Source organism: Odocoileus virginianus, chromosome 13 (genome assembly GCF_023699985.2).
Source record: "Odocoileus virginianus isolate 20LAN1187 ecotype Illinois chromosome 13, Ovbor_1.2, whole genome shotgun sequence".
In the NCBI taxonomy this organism is placed as follows: Eukaryota; Metazoa; Chordata; class Mammalia; order Artiodactyla; family Cervidae; genus Odocoileus; species Odocoileus virginianus.
This window is the reverse complement of record NC_069686.1, coordinates 52020443-52038947: the sequence shown is the minus strand read 5'-3', so window position 1 is coordinate 52038947 and position 18505 is coordinate 52020443. Positions and strand designations below refer to the sequence as shown.

At 39.1% G+C, this 18505-nt stretch overlaps 1 protein-coding gene across 3 annotated transcripts in view; it reads right to left on the bottom strand.

The window, feature by feature from the left end:
- Positions 1-7563: 7563 nt before the first annotated feature.
- The window catches only part of ZRANB3 (zinc finger RANBP2-type containing 3), a 273757-nt gene continuing 262815 nt past the window's right edge, over positions 7564-18505 (bottom strand). For 2 of the 3 annotated variants that reach the window (XM_020879240.2, XM_020879241.2), the window contains exons 18-21: positions 14958-15068; positions 13546-13948; positions 10548-10679; positions 7564-8403 (exon numbers count right to left, since the gene is read on the bottom strand). In XM_020879240.2, the coding sequence (XP_020734899.2) occupies positions 8305-8403; positions 10548-10679; positions 13546-13948; positions 14958-15068 (745 nt within the window). In that variant the 3' untranslated portion in view covers positions 7564-8304. Of the gene's footprint in view, positions 8404-10547; positions 10680-13545; positions 13949-14957; positions 15132-18505 lie in introns of those variants that run through there. The other variant, XM_070476275.1, reaches the window with a different exon arrangement.

Here is an 18505-nt window from a genome sequence, read left to right as displayed (position 1 = left end):
TTTCCTTCTTCAAGCGATATTCCCAAACCAGGGATCGAACCCAGGTCTCCTGCATTGCAGGCAGATTCTTTCCCAGCTGAGCCACAAAGGAAACCCAAGAATACTGGAGTGGGTAGTCTTTCCCTTCTCCAGCGGCTCTTCTTGACCCAGGAATTGAACCAGGGTCTCCTGCATTGCAGGTGGATTCTCTACCAGCTGAGCCGCCTAGGAAGCCCACTTAGGATTGTTTTTTTGAAGGGGCAGCTGGTATGAGTATCCTAAAGTGATTAATAATGGAAAACAAGGGAACTGATCCCACTGGTGTTTTATAATGACCGTCCTCAGTGGTCATGTGGAGGGGATCCGAGGAGGCAAGCCTGGAGATACAGTCCTGGGAAGATATGCCCACTGTCCCTCTCCAGGTATGTGGATGCTACCAGTCCCTGAGTGTCAAAGGTAAGTGCCATCAAAAAATGTAGTGTTTTTGCTTGTTCCTCATGGAGACTTCTACTGTTTGTAGCTTAGGTTAAAACAGCAATGTATATAAAAGAGCTGAAGTCTCCTGGAGCTCAGGAGGGACAGCCTTCCTCCCAGGATACGTCCATCCTTCAGGGACAACATCCAAGGCAAGTATTTTCTGTGAGGACCGGGGTGGACCCTGGGAAGGACGTCATGAGCCCTTTCAGCGAACATCTTCCCTAACAGCCTCTTCTAGAGATCCTGTCATGGGGCTGCTGGCAGAGCTCAGGGTCGAGGAGCAAGTGAGGCCTCTTGGCAGGACGCTTCTCAGGGGAACGTCCACTCACTAGGCATTCTTCCACAGAAGTGTCACGTGCAACACCAGGAAAATGCTATGTAAGTTCCCTGAACACAGGCCTAGGATCAGGGTCAGGATGAGGAGGCGGCACCCAGCAGAGCGGAAGGAGCCCCTGGGCAGGTCCCAGCACCTACAGGTAGGTAAACGCACTGATGCTCCTTGGAGATACTTCTGTGCCGCCAAGTATTTCAGAACAGGGTAAGCAGTCATTCAGGTGGCAAAATGAGATGGTGTCTGCCTTTGATCTGCCACGGCATTCCTATCATTCAGGGCAGCTTTATGGCAAAGCTATGCGATAGGTGAAGCTGTTTGGGAACCCCACCCTTCTGCCTATTCATCCAATTCACCAGCTGATCAGGTCCCTTCCTTATACACCCCATCCTGCAGGCCACCTCCAGTACATTTGCCCAGCTCTTCGTAGCCTTGTACTAGTTAATCCAATGAGTTACCTCCTGCTGGTAGAGAGGAGGCCTGCTGTGATTGTCAGGACACGTTATACAACAAATATAAAGGCTCTTTGATTCTGCTAGGTTGCAGAATCTTGATGGGCAGGGACCGTGTTTGACTTGTGTCTTCCTTTAATCCATTGAACCTTTGCACTATATAGGACTATTCCGCTTTAAAAAAAAAAAAAAAAGGAAGAGTCGACAAAAAGTACATTTACTATTATTTCTTTTATCTAAGCCAGATACCATTTTTATTATGAACTATTTTGGATTCCAAATTTGTATATGTTAAAAGGCACAAAGAATGCTAATAATCACCTGTAACCTGAAACCTGGCTTAGGAGGAGAGCATTTTTGAACACTGAAAGGCTCCTGTGTCCCCTCTTTGGTTGCATGCCCTTTCCTCCACCCCCCAAGTGTAACCACTCTCTCTGAGTTTCCTGCTGGCTATGCCTTGCTATTCTTTACACTTTCACCACATAGGAATGTGTTATACACAGTCTCAGGGTACTCCTTATCACGTCTTGTGTGTGTCTGATCTTTGTATGGCAAAAACTGTGTGTAGTCTTCCTGACTTGCTTGGATTGTAGTCTCTATTTATGAACCCCTCTCATGTTGATGTGCATAACCAAAGTTCACTAATTTTCACAGCTGTGTACTATTTTGTTGTGGAATATCTCTAGTTTATCCAGTCTTCTGTTACAAATATTTGGGTGGTCCAAGAGGTTTTGCTCCTATAAATGGTGCTCTGTGAACATTCTGGGGACCGCTCCTCATCCACACCTAGTTTCTCCCGCGTATGTACCTGGTGAGGGATGCACATCATAAGCTTTATTAGATGATATGTTTTCCAAAGTGGCTGAACTAATCTATACTCCCACTCGTTCTGAATGAGATTTCTTTTTACTCCATATTCTTGCTAGCTCTCAGTACTGACTCATGTCAATGTGTGGCAAAAACCACTACAATATTGTAAAGTAATTAGCCTCCAACTAATAAATGGAAAAAAAAAACAAACCTGAAAAAAAAAACCTAAAAAAAATGCAGTTCTGTCTTGCTCATTGAGCAACATTATAGACAGCTTTTCCTGAAGCAGCTGGGGTTCACAGGTCGATCCCCACAAACAGAGAAAGATCTTCAGGGTTGTAAAGGGAAGCTGAGTGCTACCAGCATTGTTATTCAGAGGTGGTGGGCTCCTTGCTATGCTGAGTGTGAAAGTCTTCTACTTCTGAAATGGAAGGCAAGTCCCAGTGACTTGTGCAGACTCCAGCCCCTTCTGGAACCATTCAGAAGATACAAGTCATTCATGTCTCATTTTATTTTAGTCTTTCCTATTTTTTCCTTAGTTAGCTTAGCTAAAGGATGGTCAGTTTTGTTTATTTTTTTAAAAAACCAGTTACTTTTGTTGATCCTTTCTGATCTATATTTCATTAATATCTTTTCTGATTTTTATTAATTCCTTCCTTCTGTTAATTTTTGGACTTAATTTGTTCTTTTGTAAGAGATTAAAATAAATAAACAACCTAACAGGTTGTTTATTTATTTTAATCTCTTACTATATGAATTTTTGCTGTAAGCTTTCCTCTGAGAACTGCTTTTGCTGCATCCTACAATATTTGGTATGTTGCATTTTCATTTGCACTGAAATAATTTTTCATTTCCAGTTTTGTTTCTTCTTTGACCCAGGGTTTGTTTAGAAGTGTGTTTTTAGTTTCCACATATGTATAGATATTCTCACTTTTCTCTTATTTTGTTTCATTTTATTGTGTTCAGAAAAAACAGCTTGATGATCTGTCGTAAATTTGCTAAAATTTTTGTGTGTGTCATCTATCTTGTGATCTATCCTAGATAATGTTCCACGTGCACTTGAGAAGAATGTGTATTCTGCTTCTGTTGGATAGAATGTTCTGTATATCTGTTAAGTCACTTTGTTCTAACATGTAGTTCAATTCCAACATTTCCTTTTGATTTTCTGTGTGAATGGTCTATCCACTGGTGATAGAGAGGTACTGAAGTCCCCTACAATTACTGCATTGTTGTCTGTTTCTCCCTTAATATCTCTTATTATTTGCTAATATATTTTGGTGCTGGGGAGTTGGGAGCCTATCTATTTACAATATTGTATTTTATTTTTAAATTATTTTATTGAAGTATAGTTAATTTTCAATGTTGTTAGTGATTCAGGAAAATGTTTCGGTTATCCATACACATTCTTAATATGTGCTGTGCTTCGTTGCTCAGTTGTATTCAACTTTGCAATTTCAAGGACTGCAGCCGCCAGGCTCCTCCGTCCATGGGGGTTCTCTAGGCAAGAATACTGGGGTGGGTTACCATGCCATCCTCTAGGGGATCGTCCCACCCAGGAATCAAACCATGGTCTTGTGCATTGCAGGGGGATTCTTTACCAGCTGAGTTGCCAAGGAAGCCCATATTCTTAATATATGATATATATATATACTTTTTCAGATTCTTTTCCATTACATGTTATTATGAGACATTAAATGTAGTTCCCCGTGCTATACAGTAGGTCCTTGTTGCTTACCTATTTTACACATAGCAGTGTGTATATGTTAATCCCAGACTCCTCATTTATCTCCTCCCACTCCCCACTGTCCCCTGTGGTAACTATAGTTTGTTTTCTGTGTCTGTGAGCCTATTTCTGTTTTGTAAATAAGTTCATTTGTATTATTTTTTTTAATTTTCCACAAATAAGTGATATCATGATATTTGTCTTTGTCTAACTTACTTCACTTAACATGATAATCTCTATGTCAATCCATGTTGCTGCAGATAAAATTACTTTATTCCTTTTTATGGCTTAGTAACAGTCTTTGTATTTATATGTTTACCACATCTTCTTTACCCATCCATCTGTCAATGGACATTTAGGTTGCCTACATGTCTTGGATATTGTAAATAGTGTTGCTGTGAACACTGAGGTACATGTATATTTTTCAAATTAGAGTTTATCTTTTCCAGATGTATGTCCAGGAGTGGGTCTAGATATTACAGTAACTCTATTTTTAGTTTAAGGAGACTTCATACTGTTTTTCACAGGGGTTGTACCAATTACATTACTGCTAACAGTGTAGGAGGGTTCTCTTTCTCCTCACTCTCGTCAGCATTTACTATTATTTGTAGACTTTTTGGTGATGGTCATTCTGACCAGTCTGAGGTGATACCTCTTTGTAGTTTTGATTTCCATTTCTCTAATAATGAGCAATCTTGAGCATCTACCTTTTTGTGTGCCTGTTGGGCATCTGTATGTTTTCTTTGGAGAAATGTCTATTTAGGTCTTCTGCCCATTTTTTGACTGGGTTTTTTTTTTTCATATTATATATGAGCTGTTTGTCTATTTTGGAAATTAATCCCTTGCTGGTTGCATCATTTGCAGATATTTTCTGCCAGCCTATAGGTTGTCTTTTTTGGTTTTGTTTATGGCTTCCTTTGCTATGCAAAATCTTTCTAAAAAATTTTTATTTTTAAATTTTTTATTGGCATATAGCTGCTTTAAAATGTTAGTTTCTGCTGTCAGCAAAGTGAACCAGCTAGATGTATACACACATATCACCCCATCCTCTAATTTCCTTCCCACTTAGGTCACCACAGAGCACCGAGTGGAGTTTCCTGTGCTGTGTATGGTAGTGAGTGTTTCATACACAGCAGTGTACACAGGCCAATCCCATCCCAGCTCATCCCACCATCCCCCCCACCGGCTACACCCCTCATATCCATACGTCCATAAATATGGAAAAATAATGCCATTTGCAACAACATGGATGGACTTAGACGATCATACCAAGTGAAGTAAGATAAAGACATATTATACGATATCACTCTATGTGGAATCTAATTTTAAAAAATGATACAACTGAACTTATTTACAAAGTAGAGAAACAGACTTACAGATATAAAAAACAAATTTATGGTTACCAAAAGGAAAATGTGGGAGCAGGGATAAATCAGGAGCTTGGGATTAACATACACTATATATAAGATTAACATACTACTATATATAAGATAGACAACCAAACAAGGACCTAGTGTATATAGCACAGGGAACTCAGTATTATGTGATAACCTATATAATAATCTGAAAAAGAATGAAAATATATATGTATATGTATAACTGAATCACTTTGTTGTACATCTGAGACTAACAACATTGTAAATCAACTGCAGTCCAATAAAATTAAAAAAATAGACCCACTTACCTATGGTCAATTAATCTGTGACAAGCAGGGGAAGAATTTACATCGGAGAAAGGCTTTTCATTAAGTGGTGCTAGAAAAACTACATGTAAGAGTGAAATTTGAGCCCACTGTAACACCATACACAAAAAAAACTCAAAATGGACCAAAGACCTAAATGTAAGACTAGATACTATAACATTCTTAGAGAAAACATAGAGCAATTTTTGATATAAATTGCAGCAGTATCTTTTTTGATCTACCTCCTAGGGTAATAACAATTAAAAATAGGACCTAATTAAACCTAAAATCTTTTGCATAGCATAGAAAAGTGAAAGTGAAGTTGCTCAGTCGTGCCTGAATCTTAGTGACCCCATGGACCGCAGCCTACCAGGCTCCTCCATCCATGGGATTTTCCAGGCAAGAGTACTGGAATGGGGTGCCATTGCTTAAAAAAGGAAAAGAAAACCCTCAGAATGGGAAAAAAAAAATTTGCAAATGAAGCAACTGACAAGGGCTTAATCTCCACGATATACACACAGCTCATGTAGCTTGATATTGAAAAAACAACCCAATCAAAAAATGGGCAGAAAAATGGTATGTTTGTTCTACTTTCTCAAGATTGCTCTGGCTATTGGTTCCATACATGTTTTAGGATTTTTTTTTTTCTTATTTCTTTGAAAATGCCACTGGAATTTTGATAGGGATGACTGCACTGAATCTATAGATTGCTTCAGGTAGTATGGCTATTTTAACAATATTAACTTTTCTGATCCAGGAACATGGAATTTCTTCCATTTGTTTGTGTCTTCTTCAGTTTCTTTCACCAAAGACTTGTAGTTTCAGTGTACAAAGCTTTCATCTCCTTGCTTAAATATATCCTGAGTGCGTGAGTGAAAGTCACCCAGTCATAGCCGACTCTTTGCAACCCTGTGGACTGCAGCCCACCAGGCTCCTTTGTCCATGGAGTCCTTCAGGCAAGAATACTGCAGTGAGTTGCCATCTCCTTCTCTAGGGGATCTCCCCAATCTAAGGACTGAACCCAGGTCTCCTGCATTGTAGGCAGATTCTTTACCTTCTGAGCCACTAGGGAAGCCCTATTTATGATTTTTTTGATGCTCTTATAGCATTTTTACCTGGAATTTTGAAATCTGGCAAGGAGAGAAACCATCTTCATGGGTCATTTCACCTCCAACACTCATATAGTTCCCACACTGAGAATTTTCTCCCTGGAATTACCACTTTAGTTTGATCTAAAGAGCAAGCTCCACTCAAATCTGACCTGCTTAGACCGGTCTCACTTGCAAATATCTCATGCTGGAGGGAAAGTAGCGTGCTGGCTTCTCAGCTTTCAACTGTGAGGGATCCTTGGTTTCCCTGGCAATGAGGCAGAAAACTGCAAAGAGCCTGACCAGCAAAGCAGAAAGAAGGCCAAAGAAAGCCCAACTAATTTTAAAAATGAACTGTAAAATTTGATCTCATACAAGGGGATTCCCAGCTGGTGCAGGTAAAAAAATCTGCCTGCCAATGCAGCAGGCGCAAGAGACATGGGTCAGAAGTCCTAGAGAAACAGAATGGCACCTCAGTCCAGTACTCTCGCCTGGAAAACTCCATGGATGGAGCAGCCTGGCAGTCCAGAGGATCACAGAAAGTCAGACACGACTGAAAACACCCGTTACATCATGTCAATGAAATACTGTAAACTTAAAAAAAACTCTGGAAGATTAATGATTGTATAATATTTATAAAAATATATGTTGTGCAATACCAGCTACTAATTAAAACTAAAGAGTACTCAAACTAATGTTACATCCAAACAGTATTTACAAACAGGCCTTTTGTGAATGTAGTTCTTCCTTGACTTTGTGAGTTCTAACGTATTGATTCTGATTCTCTCATGATTCTGATGTATTGCCAGATTATGTCTTAGTTTTCTTTCATCATCACTCTTTCATGTCTATCAATTACATTTTAATGTTACCCTTGCACTTTTTAAATATTTATCTCCATCTGATCATACTTTAGAAAAAAGTGTTTTATCATCATCATCCCTTTTAAAAGAGATTTCAGGAATACCCTTTTAATAAAATAGGACTTTAAAACCAGAAAATGATAACCTTGAGACAAAGAATGCTTTGACAGTAAGCCTAGTTTTATGCATTAAGACAAATTAAAAAATGAAGTTTAAATGGCATTTTGGTTTTTTTAAAACATGTTTTAACAGTTACTTCAGCCAGAATCCCTGAATTATCCACAAACACCATGGGTCCAATTAGGTTATTTTCAAAAGCATCTTTTCAGTAAAGACAACTGGCTAAGAAATAAAACGAAGACAACACTCAAAATATGCACCCCAGGTTCATTTTGGAGGCATTTCGTGAACAAGTTCTCTTGCATACTAAGCAAGGAGGTCATGATTGGTCTAGAATTCCAGAATAATGATGATTTGCCTCCAAAATTTCCCTTATGGCTTTACAATGGCTTTGCATTTGGGCACATAGCAGTCCATGACCAATACTAACCCAGAAGCATTTTTCAAGTAATTGAGAGTATATTTTTCAAAAGCAATCTATGCATAATACAGTGATTAAGGTATAGTCAGGGGAAAGTGAAAGCTTAACAAACCCTTACTGAAATATAATGGAGTCTGCATGATATCAAGAAGATCATAGAAATATTTAGTATTGTATTTCAGTTTGTTAAGTACTTCAAAAAGTATTAACGCTAAAAGCATTTAACATGAAAAGGGAAGATGAATTCTTGACTTGCGTTTTGAAAATCTTCACTTTTAAAATATTAGACAAGCACAAAAAAAATTTGGTGACTTCTCCACATATAAGCCATATGTCATTCATTTAAAAATGTTTATGCTTCATTTCTTTACCAAAAATCGTGTGATGTCTGATCCATGTTTTGATGCTAAAGATTGTCTTCTCACCTGGCTTCTTTCCTTGGCTTGACGGGCAGTTCTCTAAAAGTTAAAAAAAGTAATGCGTGTGTACACATGTTAGAATTAAAGTACCAGCTATAGCAACTCAAAAACTGTTAATTCTGAAAAAATATACATTATTACCACACTCGTGTACCAGTGCTTGCCCTTAGTGGGGTTACTAAGCCAGCAACTCTGAGGTCTAGGTGTGTGCAGGGCCTGCCCACCTCCTGTTCTCTGGGCTTGAAAGCCTGTCCCAACCTAACAGCCAAGCCAATGAAAAAAAACAAAATGAGATAGAACAGAATTGGATTCTTTTGCTAATATAAACATTTTTCATGAGACACTGAAATGGTGATTACAGAAGAAGGCACAGCATTCTCTTTTGCTGTATCTTAATTTTCTTACAGATCTTGACTGTGCTAACAGTTTGCACAGTTAAGAAATCAGATAACCTTTTGCCCAATTGAAGTCCATGTATGTGTGAAGTTATCCAGGTAGAAGGGGTAAGGAGAGGAAAAAAAGGCTAAAACTAAAACCAAAACAAAGCCCTTCTTATGACATGATCCTATTTATGTAAAACTTATTTACATAATTTTTACACAATAAAATTTGTGAATAAATTGAGAAATCTGAAATATTAAAAAGAGGCTAAGAAAGTGCTCCTATGATATGAATGCTGGCAAAGGATCTGAAAAATTCTCAAAATGTAAATACAGTTGATTAGCATTTTTACAAATATCAGGGTCTTTAAAATAAAGCCTCTAGGTTAGCAATTTGAAAGCAATAAAATATATGTTTCTGAAAAAGATTTTTTTCCCTCTTACCTAACCCATTTTGAAAAAATTACAAGTAAACAAAATAATTCTTTCACCACAGCAGCAATACCAGTGCAGTTAAACAGGCACTTTTCACCGCCAGGATCGAAGGAGCATACCTGAGTACAATCCTTTGGAAAACAGCATGGAGGGAATTCATCTCCTGCTGTCTCAAAACTTGACTCAAAATCTTAAAACTTGACTCAATGATTTTATAACTGAGAATCTATCTTAAGGAACAACCTCGAAATGTAAAAAATAGTTTGTATACAAAAAAACGTGGTTGGCAGTATTGTGTATATGAACCAAAGAATGTAAACAACTTCAGTGTTCATCAGTATGGGAGTGCCGTAATTAACCACAGTAGAGATGTGTTCAATAGAATAATATGCAGCCATTTTAGATGATAAACACTGAATGCTTGTCACGGGAACATGGGAAAATACTTAAATTTTGCCATAAGTGGAAAAAAAGTTGGGTACAAAGTTGCATATTAAATGTATGCTGCTTTCTAAGATTATATCTTAACAGCTAGATCCTGAGACCTTTTGCTGAACTACTTGTTAAAAATTCATCCTAGTTGACAGACCATATTATGTTATTCTTTTCCTTTAGATTTAAGCACTAGGTAATTGCTCCAAGATGTACCAGGTTTCATATTTAGGTCAACAGTGTAATGCCTCTATGTGGAACTGAGTTAGTCCTGCTACTGCTAACTGCTACTGCTAAGTCACTTCAGTCATGTCCTGCTCTGTGGGACCCCATCCCTGGGCTTCTCCAGGCAAGAACACTGGAGTGGGTTGCCATTTCCTTCTCCAATGTGTGAAAGTGAAAAGTGAAAGTGAAGTCGCTCAGCCATGTTGGACTCTTCGAGACCCCGTGACTGCAGCCTACCAGGCTCCTCCGTCCATGGGATTTTCCAGGCAAGAGTACTGGAGTGGGGTGCCATTGCCTTCTCCAGAGTTGGTCCTAGAGATAATTTATTCATGTTCTCAGATATTTCAGGCCATATTTAGCTGCAGATGCAAATATATGCCACTGTTCCAATTCACTGAACTTCTAGTTTGAGGGTCTGGGTCTTTTCAAAACTGTGCAATACGTAAGTTGTATTCATTTTCTTCTAGGTAGTGGTGAAAATTTCCTGGTCCTAGAATAAATGGAAAGGAAAGCAGTTTCTTTTTCATCTGTGACTGAGAACTTGCATAGACCTCAAGAAAAAACTCCAGTGGTAGGTAATGAAAAGAATAAAACACGTCTCAGACCCCAGACCAGGAGATAGAGCCACCTGTGTAACCCTCCACACGTGTATGCACGTTTCCAAAGAGCTGTCTGAGGATGGAGTCAGACGTGTCTGCAGGCGTCACTGACCTCTCTGTGGCAGACTGTGCAGAGGGTCTGCAGGTTGTCCAGGGAGCACTGCCCGCCCCCTCCAGACACGGGCTGGACGTGGTCCGCCTGCCAGAAGAGCCCTTCCCCTGGGCTGCTTATCATCTCGTTGAGCTGTAACAGGAGCGCAGCGTCAGCAAGTTTCAACACACACTGTGGGGACTGCTGGCCCTGAATCGTGCCGTCATGTGCACGCAGCAAAATCACAGGGCGAAGTACGTAGGGTGGTTTTTTATAGCTTTTACTGTGAGCAGGAAAAACCCTCTAGGTTAGCAATTTGAAAGTAATAACAAAATATGTCTCGGAAAAAGGTGTTTTTTCCCCCCTTACCTAAACCCATTTTGGAAAAAATTACAAGCAAGTATAAAACACCATGCCTCCTGACAGACTGGGAAAAATCAGTTGCTTATGCACCTTTGAACTAGTTTATATAGTTACGAAAACAAAACTGATAAAAAGATTAGAAATGGAAAACTTCTGAGTATTACTGAACTCAGCCTTTAATTGTTGACCTAAATGCATTTGTACCTGTACCAGTGACGTTTAATAGTGATCATCTAGAACTTTTGCGATTACCTGAGAACCTCCTAAGTTACATGGACTGGAATCAAATTTCTAGAACAAATCTCTGTAACTTGAATATTTAGAATAAACAAAGATATTCATTTAAAGTAGACACTACCTAGGCCAGTCCTTGTAGACACACTTTATATTTAACCAGTGATGACTGACATTTAATTGGTATTATTTTAGCATTTGATCTGAGGTCACAGTTCACAGCATAGCAGTGTAAATAGAGTGGTTTAAATGGGACAAAGATTAGTGTGAAAGTGGTTTTTGTTTCCTTGGTCTTGAACAAGGAAGACTCTATAATCAACTTCATGGCTGCTGGCCATGGGAATCTGTGACACATCTCTGAAGTGCTTTAGGAAAGCTGTCAGGCCCACAGACAGCATGGGGACCTTAACAGTGTCTGGCCCGAGAGCGCAGCCCTAGGAGGCAGCAAACTGAGGCAGTAAACCGTCTGCTTGAACTCCACTGTAGATGGGCTGACTTTCTCTCTCCTATACTGAACTTGCCGTCTTCGGTTAGAAGATATCTATGATTTTTATGTTTGGGGTTGGCATTGTCAGAGGCAATGCCACATGGCTTCTTGTGCATAAAGCGAGTGGCACACTCTCAGGGGAGAAACACCCGTTTTGGTCGTCTCGTTTGTGACCGAACCTTCTGTGCTGAGCAGTCTCCACCGTGACATTTTGTAATCCAGAAGGTGCTTCTTTATTCTTCCCGAGAATTCTAAATCACTCGGGGCCAGCTTTCTATGTTCTAAAGTCACCTCTGGAAAGAAGCACCCCCTCTCCCCCTGGTCAACCCCATCCGTGCCCTGGGCACTGCTTATTCTCTAAGCGCTCCTCTTCTAGATGTATGCTACATTACTTCTGCATTCTTGGACAGACTGCCTTCCAGGTGTCCATGAGTCATTTTTTGTGTGTGTCTTCTGGAAGTCTCCACATGGAGGCAGCAGACAGTAGCTGGAGTCTGGCTGATGTCTCTGGGATGGGTGTCACACACGGCTCACCAACTAGACTAGAAGATCTTTCAAGAGCTCTGGATAACGTTAGGGGAATAGTGTATTTCCCTTCCTCTGAAAGTCATGCTACTTCACCTTTGCAGAAATGCTTATTACTTAATTCAGCAATACTAAGTAAATAAAACTGTAAGGTTTTTGCTGGAATTTATCCAATATTTTTGTAGAGTCATTTTTAAAAACGAAGCATACTACAAATTTATACATTTTGCTCTAGTTTGAAGTTTAGAGGTGCTTGGATCACAACAATGGAAACCCAACTGAGTTTTGGGAGTCAAAGTGATACTGAGAATACTGTGTTGGGAAGAGTATTTTATCATAAATTACATTTTACAGTGGAATAAACAAATATAAGTTTCCTTTGCATTGTAATGAACTACATTTTAGGGATTATCTGTTTACCCCTTGTCACTCAATATTAACATCATGGAAAATGGAATGACCAGACCCTAAGTGCCTCTCAGTGCAATGCACCATCTGTTACGATCTCTTCCCAAAATAATCTAATGAGAATCTAGTTAGGGACTTCCCTGGTGGTTCAGTGGTTAAGATTTCGCCTTCCAGTGCAGGGGGTACAGGTTCGATTCCTGGTGGGGGAGCTAAGAACCCACGTGCCTTGAGGCCAAAGAACCGAAACATAAAACATAAACAGTACTGTAACAAATTCAATAAAGACTTTAAAAAATGGTCACATTAAAAAATGTTGAAAAAAGAATCTAATTAAACTTCTAGATCTTATAACCATTATCTAATAAGTCAGGGAGATAGAGAAACATGTCAAACAACATCATGAGGATACAGGTCCAGAATGTGGACCACACACAAATCCAGAATGTGGGAAATCCCCACAGGCAAATGATCTGGTTTCTTTAACAATCAGTGGAGTAAAAAAAAGAAAGGGGTTATACTACAGATTAAATGAAACATAAGAGGTATAATGACCAAATGCAATGTGCAGGTCATATTTTGATCCTAATTTGAACAAAGCAATTGCAAGATATTTTTGAGACCATCTGGGAAACCAATAATTATGTTGGGTGTGATCACGGATCTTGGGCTATGGGTTTATATTTAAAAGAGAAAGACAAAGGCGAGGGAGAAAGAAAGTCTTCATCTGTGAAAGGTACATAATGAAAGTATCTAAGGGTGAAATGAAAAGCTGTCTGAGATCTACTTTAAAATAATTCCAGGAGAGAAAAAGAATCGAAGTGAGGGAGACATGAAAATGAATAGCAAAATGTTGGTAAAGTTGGGTGACAGGTGTGTGGGTTCATTACTCTGCTTTTGTAAATGTATCTGAAAGTTCTCCTATTAAAAAGGTTTTAAGAGGAAAGTGAGTCAATGCTCATCACAGTGCAATGCTGTCTTTATCAGTCAGTGATTAAAATTTACCTGTTCCAATGGGAGCTTTGAGGTCCAGGTAGCATCCAGAAGACTCTTCCTCTGACTTTTAGGGGCATCTCTCAGACGTAAAAAGAGTTCTTGTGCATTCAGATTACACAGCTGACACACACCATGTTCAATTTCAAATAGTTTGGCTCGCAGGTAACTATTATTAGATCGAATCCAAAACTCCTCCTGACATTTCAGAGAACAGAACCGTGAATCCCAAGCATTTGCTTTACGCTCTTGCTTAGTTTGGCAAGTGGGCTGCTGACAGCGAAGGCAAAGTGGATTTCCTTCGTTATCCACAGCCTGCAAATAGCCTTTGGATGTAGAAGCCTTCAGAGTGAGATCACTGTGGGCTGTACAGGCATTTAGAAATGGGACACCTTCTCCATCTTCAAGAAATTCTCTAGAAGGGGCAAAACATTGAATAGGTAATTAATGAAGGCTTACTCTATTTTAAATCATTGTTATTTCATTTAAAGGTCTTCAAAGTTTATGTGCTGACAAACAGCAAACATAGGGCATGCAGATTCTGTGATTCACTGGGGAAATGAAATATTAATAGCTATAGTCAGCACTTTATTACACACAAAGGAAAAGAAAGAATGGTGTGTTCAGAAAAATTAATTTGAATACAAATACGCTGCCTCTCTTTGTAACTTAGATGTCTTCAAGTTACACAGACTCTGAGGCATCTGGAGAAGATGGAAAATAAAAAGTTAGAAAATGCTTCTTCAGTCTGGGAAAAGTCAGGCTACCCTGCTCACTCAGTGTGTTGGGTCACACACTTCATTAGGACCAGGAGGCCATTACCAAGACTTCCATGAACATCTGAATATTGCTGGCCTTCAGGAGACAGACTGTTCACATCCATTCGGTGGCAGAACCAGGGAACCAACAGTGCTGATAGGAATTAGAATGGGAGACTTGCTACATACGTGCCTCCTTACAGGTAAACTTGGAGTTGATAGAATTAAAATTAGAGATGAAACATGGCAGGACATAAGCTCACTTTGTTAAACTAAAGGAAAAGGGACATTATTCAAGAATGTTGAAAAGTCCTGCATGGGAATTAGAATAGTTACTTTGCTGTTAGAAGTGTTAAGAGAAAAACTTTTTATGATAGAAGGAACTCAAGACTGAGGGACAGAGCCCAGATTGGACCTCAATACTAGTATCTGGTAGCCTGGGGCAGGTCACATAACCCACTTGGCCTCAGGTACCTTCTTAATCTCTAATTTATGGCATCAGGAGCCTCACAGCATTGCTAGGACAGAAGAGCTATTACATTGTAAAAGCTTTTTGTAACATGTAAAGTGGTCACACAGAGGTAAATTATTGTTATAGAAATGAACACATTCATTTAAAGAAAGAGCCTTAGTAACACTATGCCTGACAAGTAAAAAACCTCTTACTTTGTAGAAGGGTTCCCTGGCCTGGGCCCCTTTGTGATCAGTCGGACGTGGCCTCCGTCATTCTTCACCTTGTCCATCGAGGCTGCAGCAACATCTTCTTTCGTTATATATCTGAAACACACACGTGAAGTGGATATCCTTTGAGAGTTTCTCTATTTCATGTTCATATTGCTCCTTGCAAAAGCAGTAGGAGAAAAAGGAATATATAAGTCTATTCATCATGCTAATACTTAAATTAGGGAACAGAAGTTTCTTCCTCTCCATTGGTCTCCATGTGTGGTAAACACATCTCTTTGTGTCAAATAAGTTTTCTGAAGATTTATTTTTCTAAGAAATTCAAGAGTCAGTCAATATCCTTTGGACCAATTTTCACTCACGGGAAAAAAGGAGTGGGTGTGGGAATAAGAAATGATCAAGTTCATGTACCACTGCTTGCCAAGCCACGCAGAACATCTCTTAACTGCATTCTTACCCCCCTCTTGGCCTTCTCTTCAAGGCTCCTCATATCACCTTAATCAGTTATAATAGTGTATCATCATATTTGTATAAAGTTATTCTCTTTAGTTAATCAGGTTCAATCACATTGTGTATAATCTCAAGGTTGTTTCCATTATTATCAGCTCATACAGGGTTATGGAATCCTCCACTGAAATAAAGCCACTTTTGATGAGGGATTCAGAACCTTGTTACACAACACTGTCAATACCACATAATGGTTTAGGGACTGGAAGAGAGAGGAAAGTTACTTCAATTACAGGTGATGGGGGATTTTAAGTAGGTGAAATGCAATTACCCAATTAATTCCTTCTAATTAGCATGGCCTACTTTCTTGAGTGGTTTACAGTTTTCCTTAAAAATTGCAGTTTTCTTTAAAAATTACTCTAACATGCATTTCTTCATATTCCCAAATACTTCATTTGGTAACTTGACAATAAAACCAAAGTTAAATCACAATGGAATTGTACAGTTTATAGGTACAATTTCTTAAATTGCTTTTATATTGTTAAAGTATATTTAATAATTAACAGATTCCCTTTCTATAAAGTATGGTGTTTTTGATTAGGTGATACAAATGCGTATTTCAGAATTTCAAAGGCACACACTGCTGTATGTGGTGAATAATAAGCCTCCCTTCCACTCCCATCATTTTCTCCCCACTTCCCCAAACTACATCTTTTGCCAGTTTTCAATACATCCTTTTAGAAACAGTTCATTTTTTCTTTGTATAGGTGTATAACTTTAATATGGGGGCTTCCCTGATGGCTCAGTGGTAAAGAATCCACCTGCAATACAGGAGACACAGAAGACATGGGTTCAATTCCCGGGTCGGGAAGATTCCCTGGAGGAGGAAATAGCAACCCATTCCAGTATTCTTAGAAAATGCCATGGACAGAGGACTCTGGTAGGCTATAGTCCATGGGGTCACAAAGAGTTGAATACAACTAAGCAAAGGAGTATGCATACCTTTATTGCTTTGTATTTTTATGGTCATATAATTCACATATCATAAAATTTACCATTTTAAGGTTTACAATTCAGTGCATTTCAGTATATTCACATCGTGAATATCTAATAACATCATGATCATCTAATGACATCTAATAATATCATGACTATCTAATTCCAGAACATTTTTATAACCCCAGAAAGAAACCCATAGTCATTAGCAGTCACTCTCCATTACATTTTTTTATTTTTAAAAACAAAAATAAATAAATGGTACCTAATTAAACTTGAAAGCTTTTGCATGACAAAGGAAACCATAAACAAGATGAAAAGACAACCCTCAGAATGGGAGAAAATATTTGCAAACTAAGCAACCAACAAGGGGATTAATTTCCAAAATAAACAAACAGCTTGTGCAGCTCAGTATCAAGAAAAAACAAACAGCCCAATCAAAAATGGGCATAAGACCTACATAGGCATTTCTCCAAAGAACACGTACAGATGGCCAAGAGGCACATGAAAAGATGCTCAACATCACTAATAATCAGAGAAATGCAAATATATCCATGGCTGATTCATGTCAATGTATGACAAAAACCACTACAATATTGTAAAGTAATTAGCCTCCAACTAATAAAAAAAAAAATAAAAAAAACTACAATGAGATACCATCTCACACTGATCAATGGTGTTTATCAAAAAATCTACAACAATAAATGCTGGAGAGGGTATGGAGAAAAGGGAACCCTCCTACACTATTGGTGGGAATGTGGAGAACAGTGTGGAGGCTCCTTAAAAAAAAATAAAAATAGAACTACCATGTGACCCCAGCAATCCCATTCTTGGACATATACTGGGAAAAAACTATATCTCCAAAAGATACACATATGCCAATGTTTATTGGAGCACTATTTACAATAGCCAGGACATGAAAGCAACCTAAATGTCTATCAACAGAGGAATGGATTAGAGGATGTGGTACATATATACAATGGAGTATTCAGTTCAGTTCAGTCGCTCAGTCGTGTCCGACTCTGCAACCCCATGAATTGCAGCATGCCAGGCTCCCTGTCCATCACCAACTCCCAGAGTTTACTCAAACTCATGTCCATCGAGTCGGTGATGCCATCCAACCATCTCATCCTCTGTCGTCCCCTTCTCCTCCTGCCCCCAATCCCTCCCAGCATCAGGGTCTTTTCCAATGAGTCAGCACTTTGTATCAGGTGGACAAAGTATTGGAGTTTCAGCTTCAACATCAGTCCTTCCAATGAACACTCAGGACTGATCTCCTTTAGGATGAACTCCTTGGATCTCCTTGCAGTCCAAGGGACTCTCAAGAATCTTCTCCAACACCACAGTTCAGAAGCATCAATTCTTTGGCACTCAGCTTTCTTCACAGTCCAACTCACATCCATACATGACTGCTGGAAAAACCATAGCCTTGACTAGACGGACCTTTGTTGGCAAAGTAATGTCTCTTGCTTTTTAATATGCTATCTAGGTTGGTCATAACTTTCCTTCCAAGGAGTAAGTGTCTTTTAATTTCATGGCTGCAATCACCATCTGCAGTGATTTTGGAGCCCAAAAAAATAAAGTCCGACACTGTTTCTACTGTCTCCCCATCTATTTCCCATCAGGTGATGGGACCAGATGCCATGATCTTAGTTTTCTGAATGATAAACTTTAAGCCAACTTTTTCACTCTCCTCTTTCACTTTCATCAAAAGGCTTTTTAGTTCCTCTTCACTTTCTGCCATAAGGGTGGTGTCATCTGCATATCTGAGGTTACTGATATTTCTCCTGGCAATCTTGATTCCAGCTTGTGCTTCCTCCAGCCCAGCGTTTCTCATGATGTACTCTGCATATAAGTTAAATAAGCAGGGTGACAATATACAGCCTTGATGTACTCCTTTTTCTATTTGGATACAGTCTGTTGGTCCATGTCCAGTTCTAACTGTTGCTTCCTGACCTGCATATAGGTTTCTCAAGAGGTGGGTCAGGTGGTCTGGTATTCCTATCTCTTGAAGAATTTTCCACAGTTTATTGTGACCCACACAGTCAAAGGCTTTGGCATAGTCAATAAAGCAGAAATAGATGTTTTTC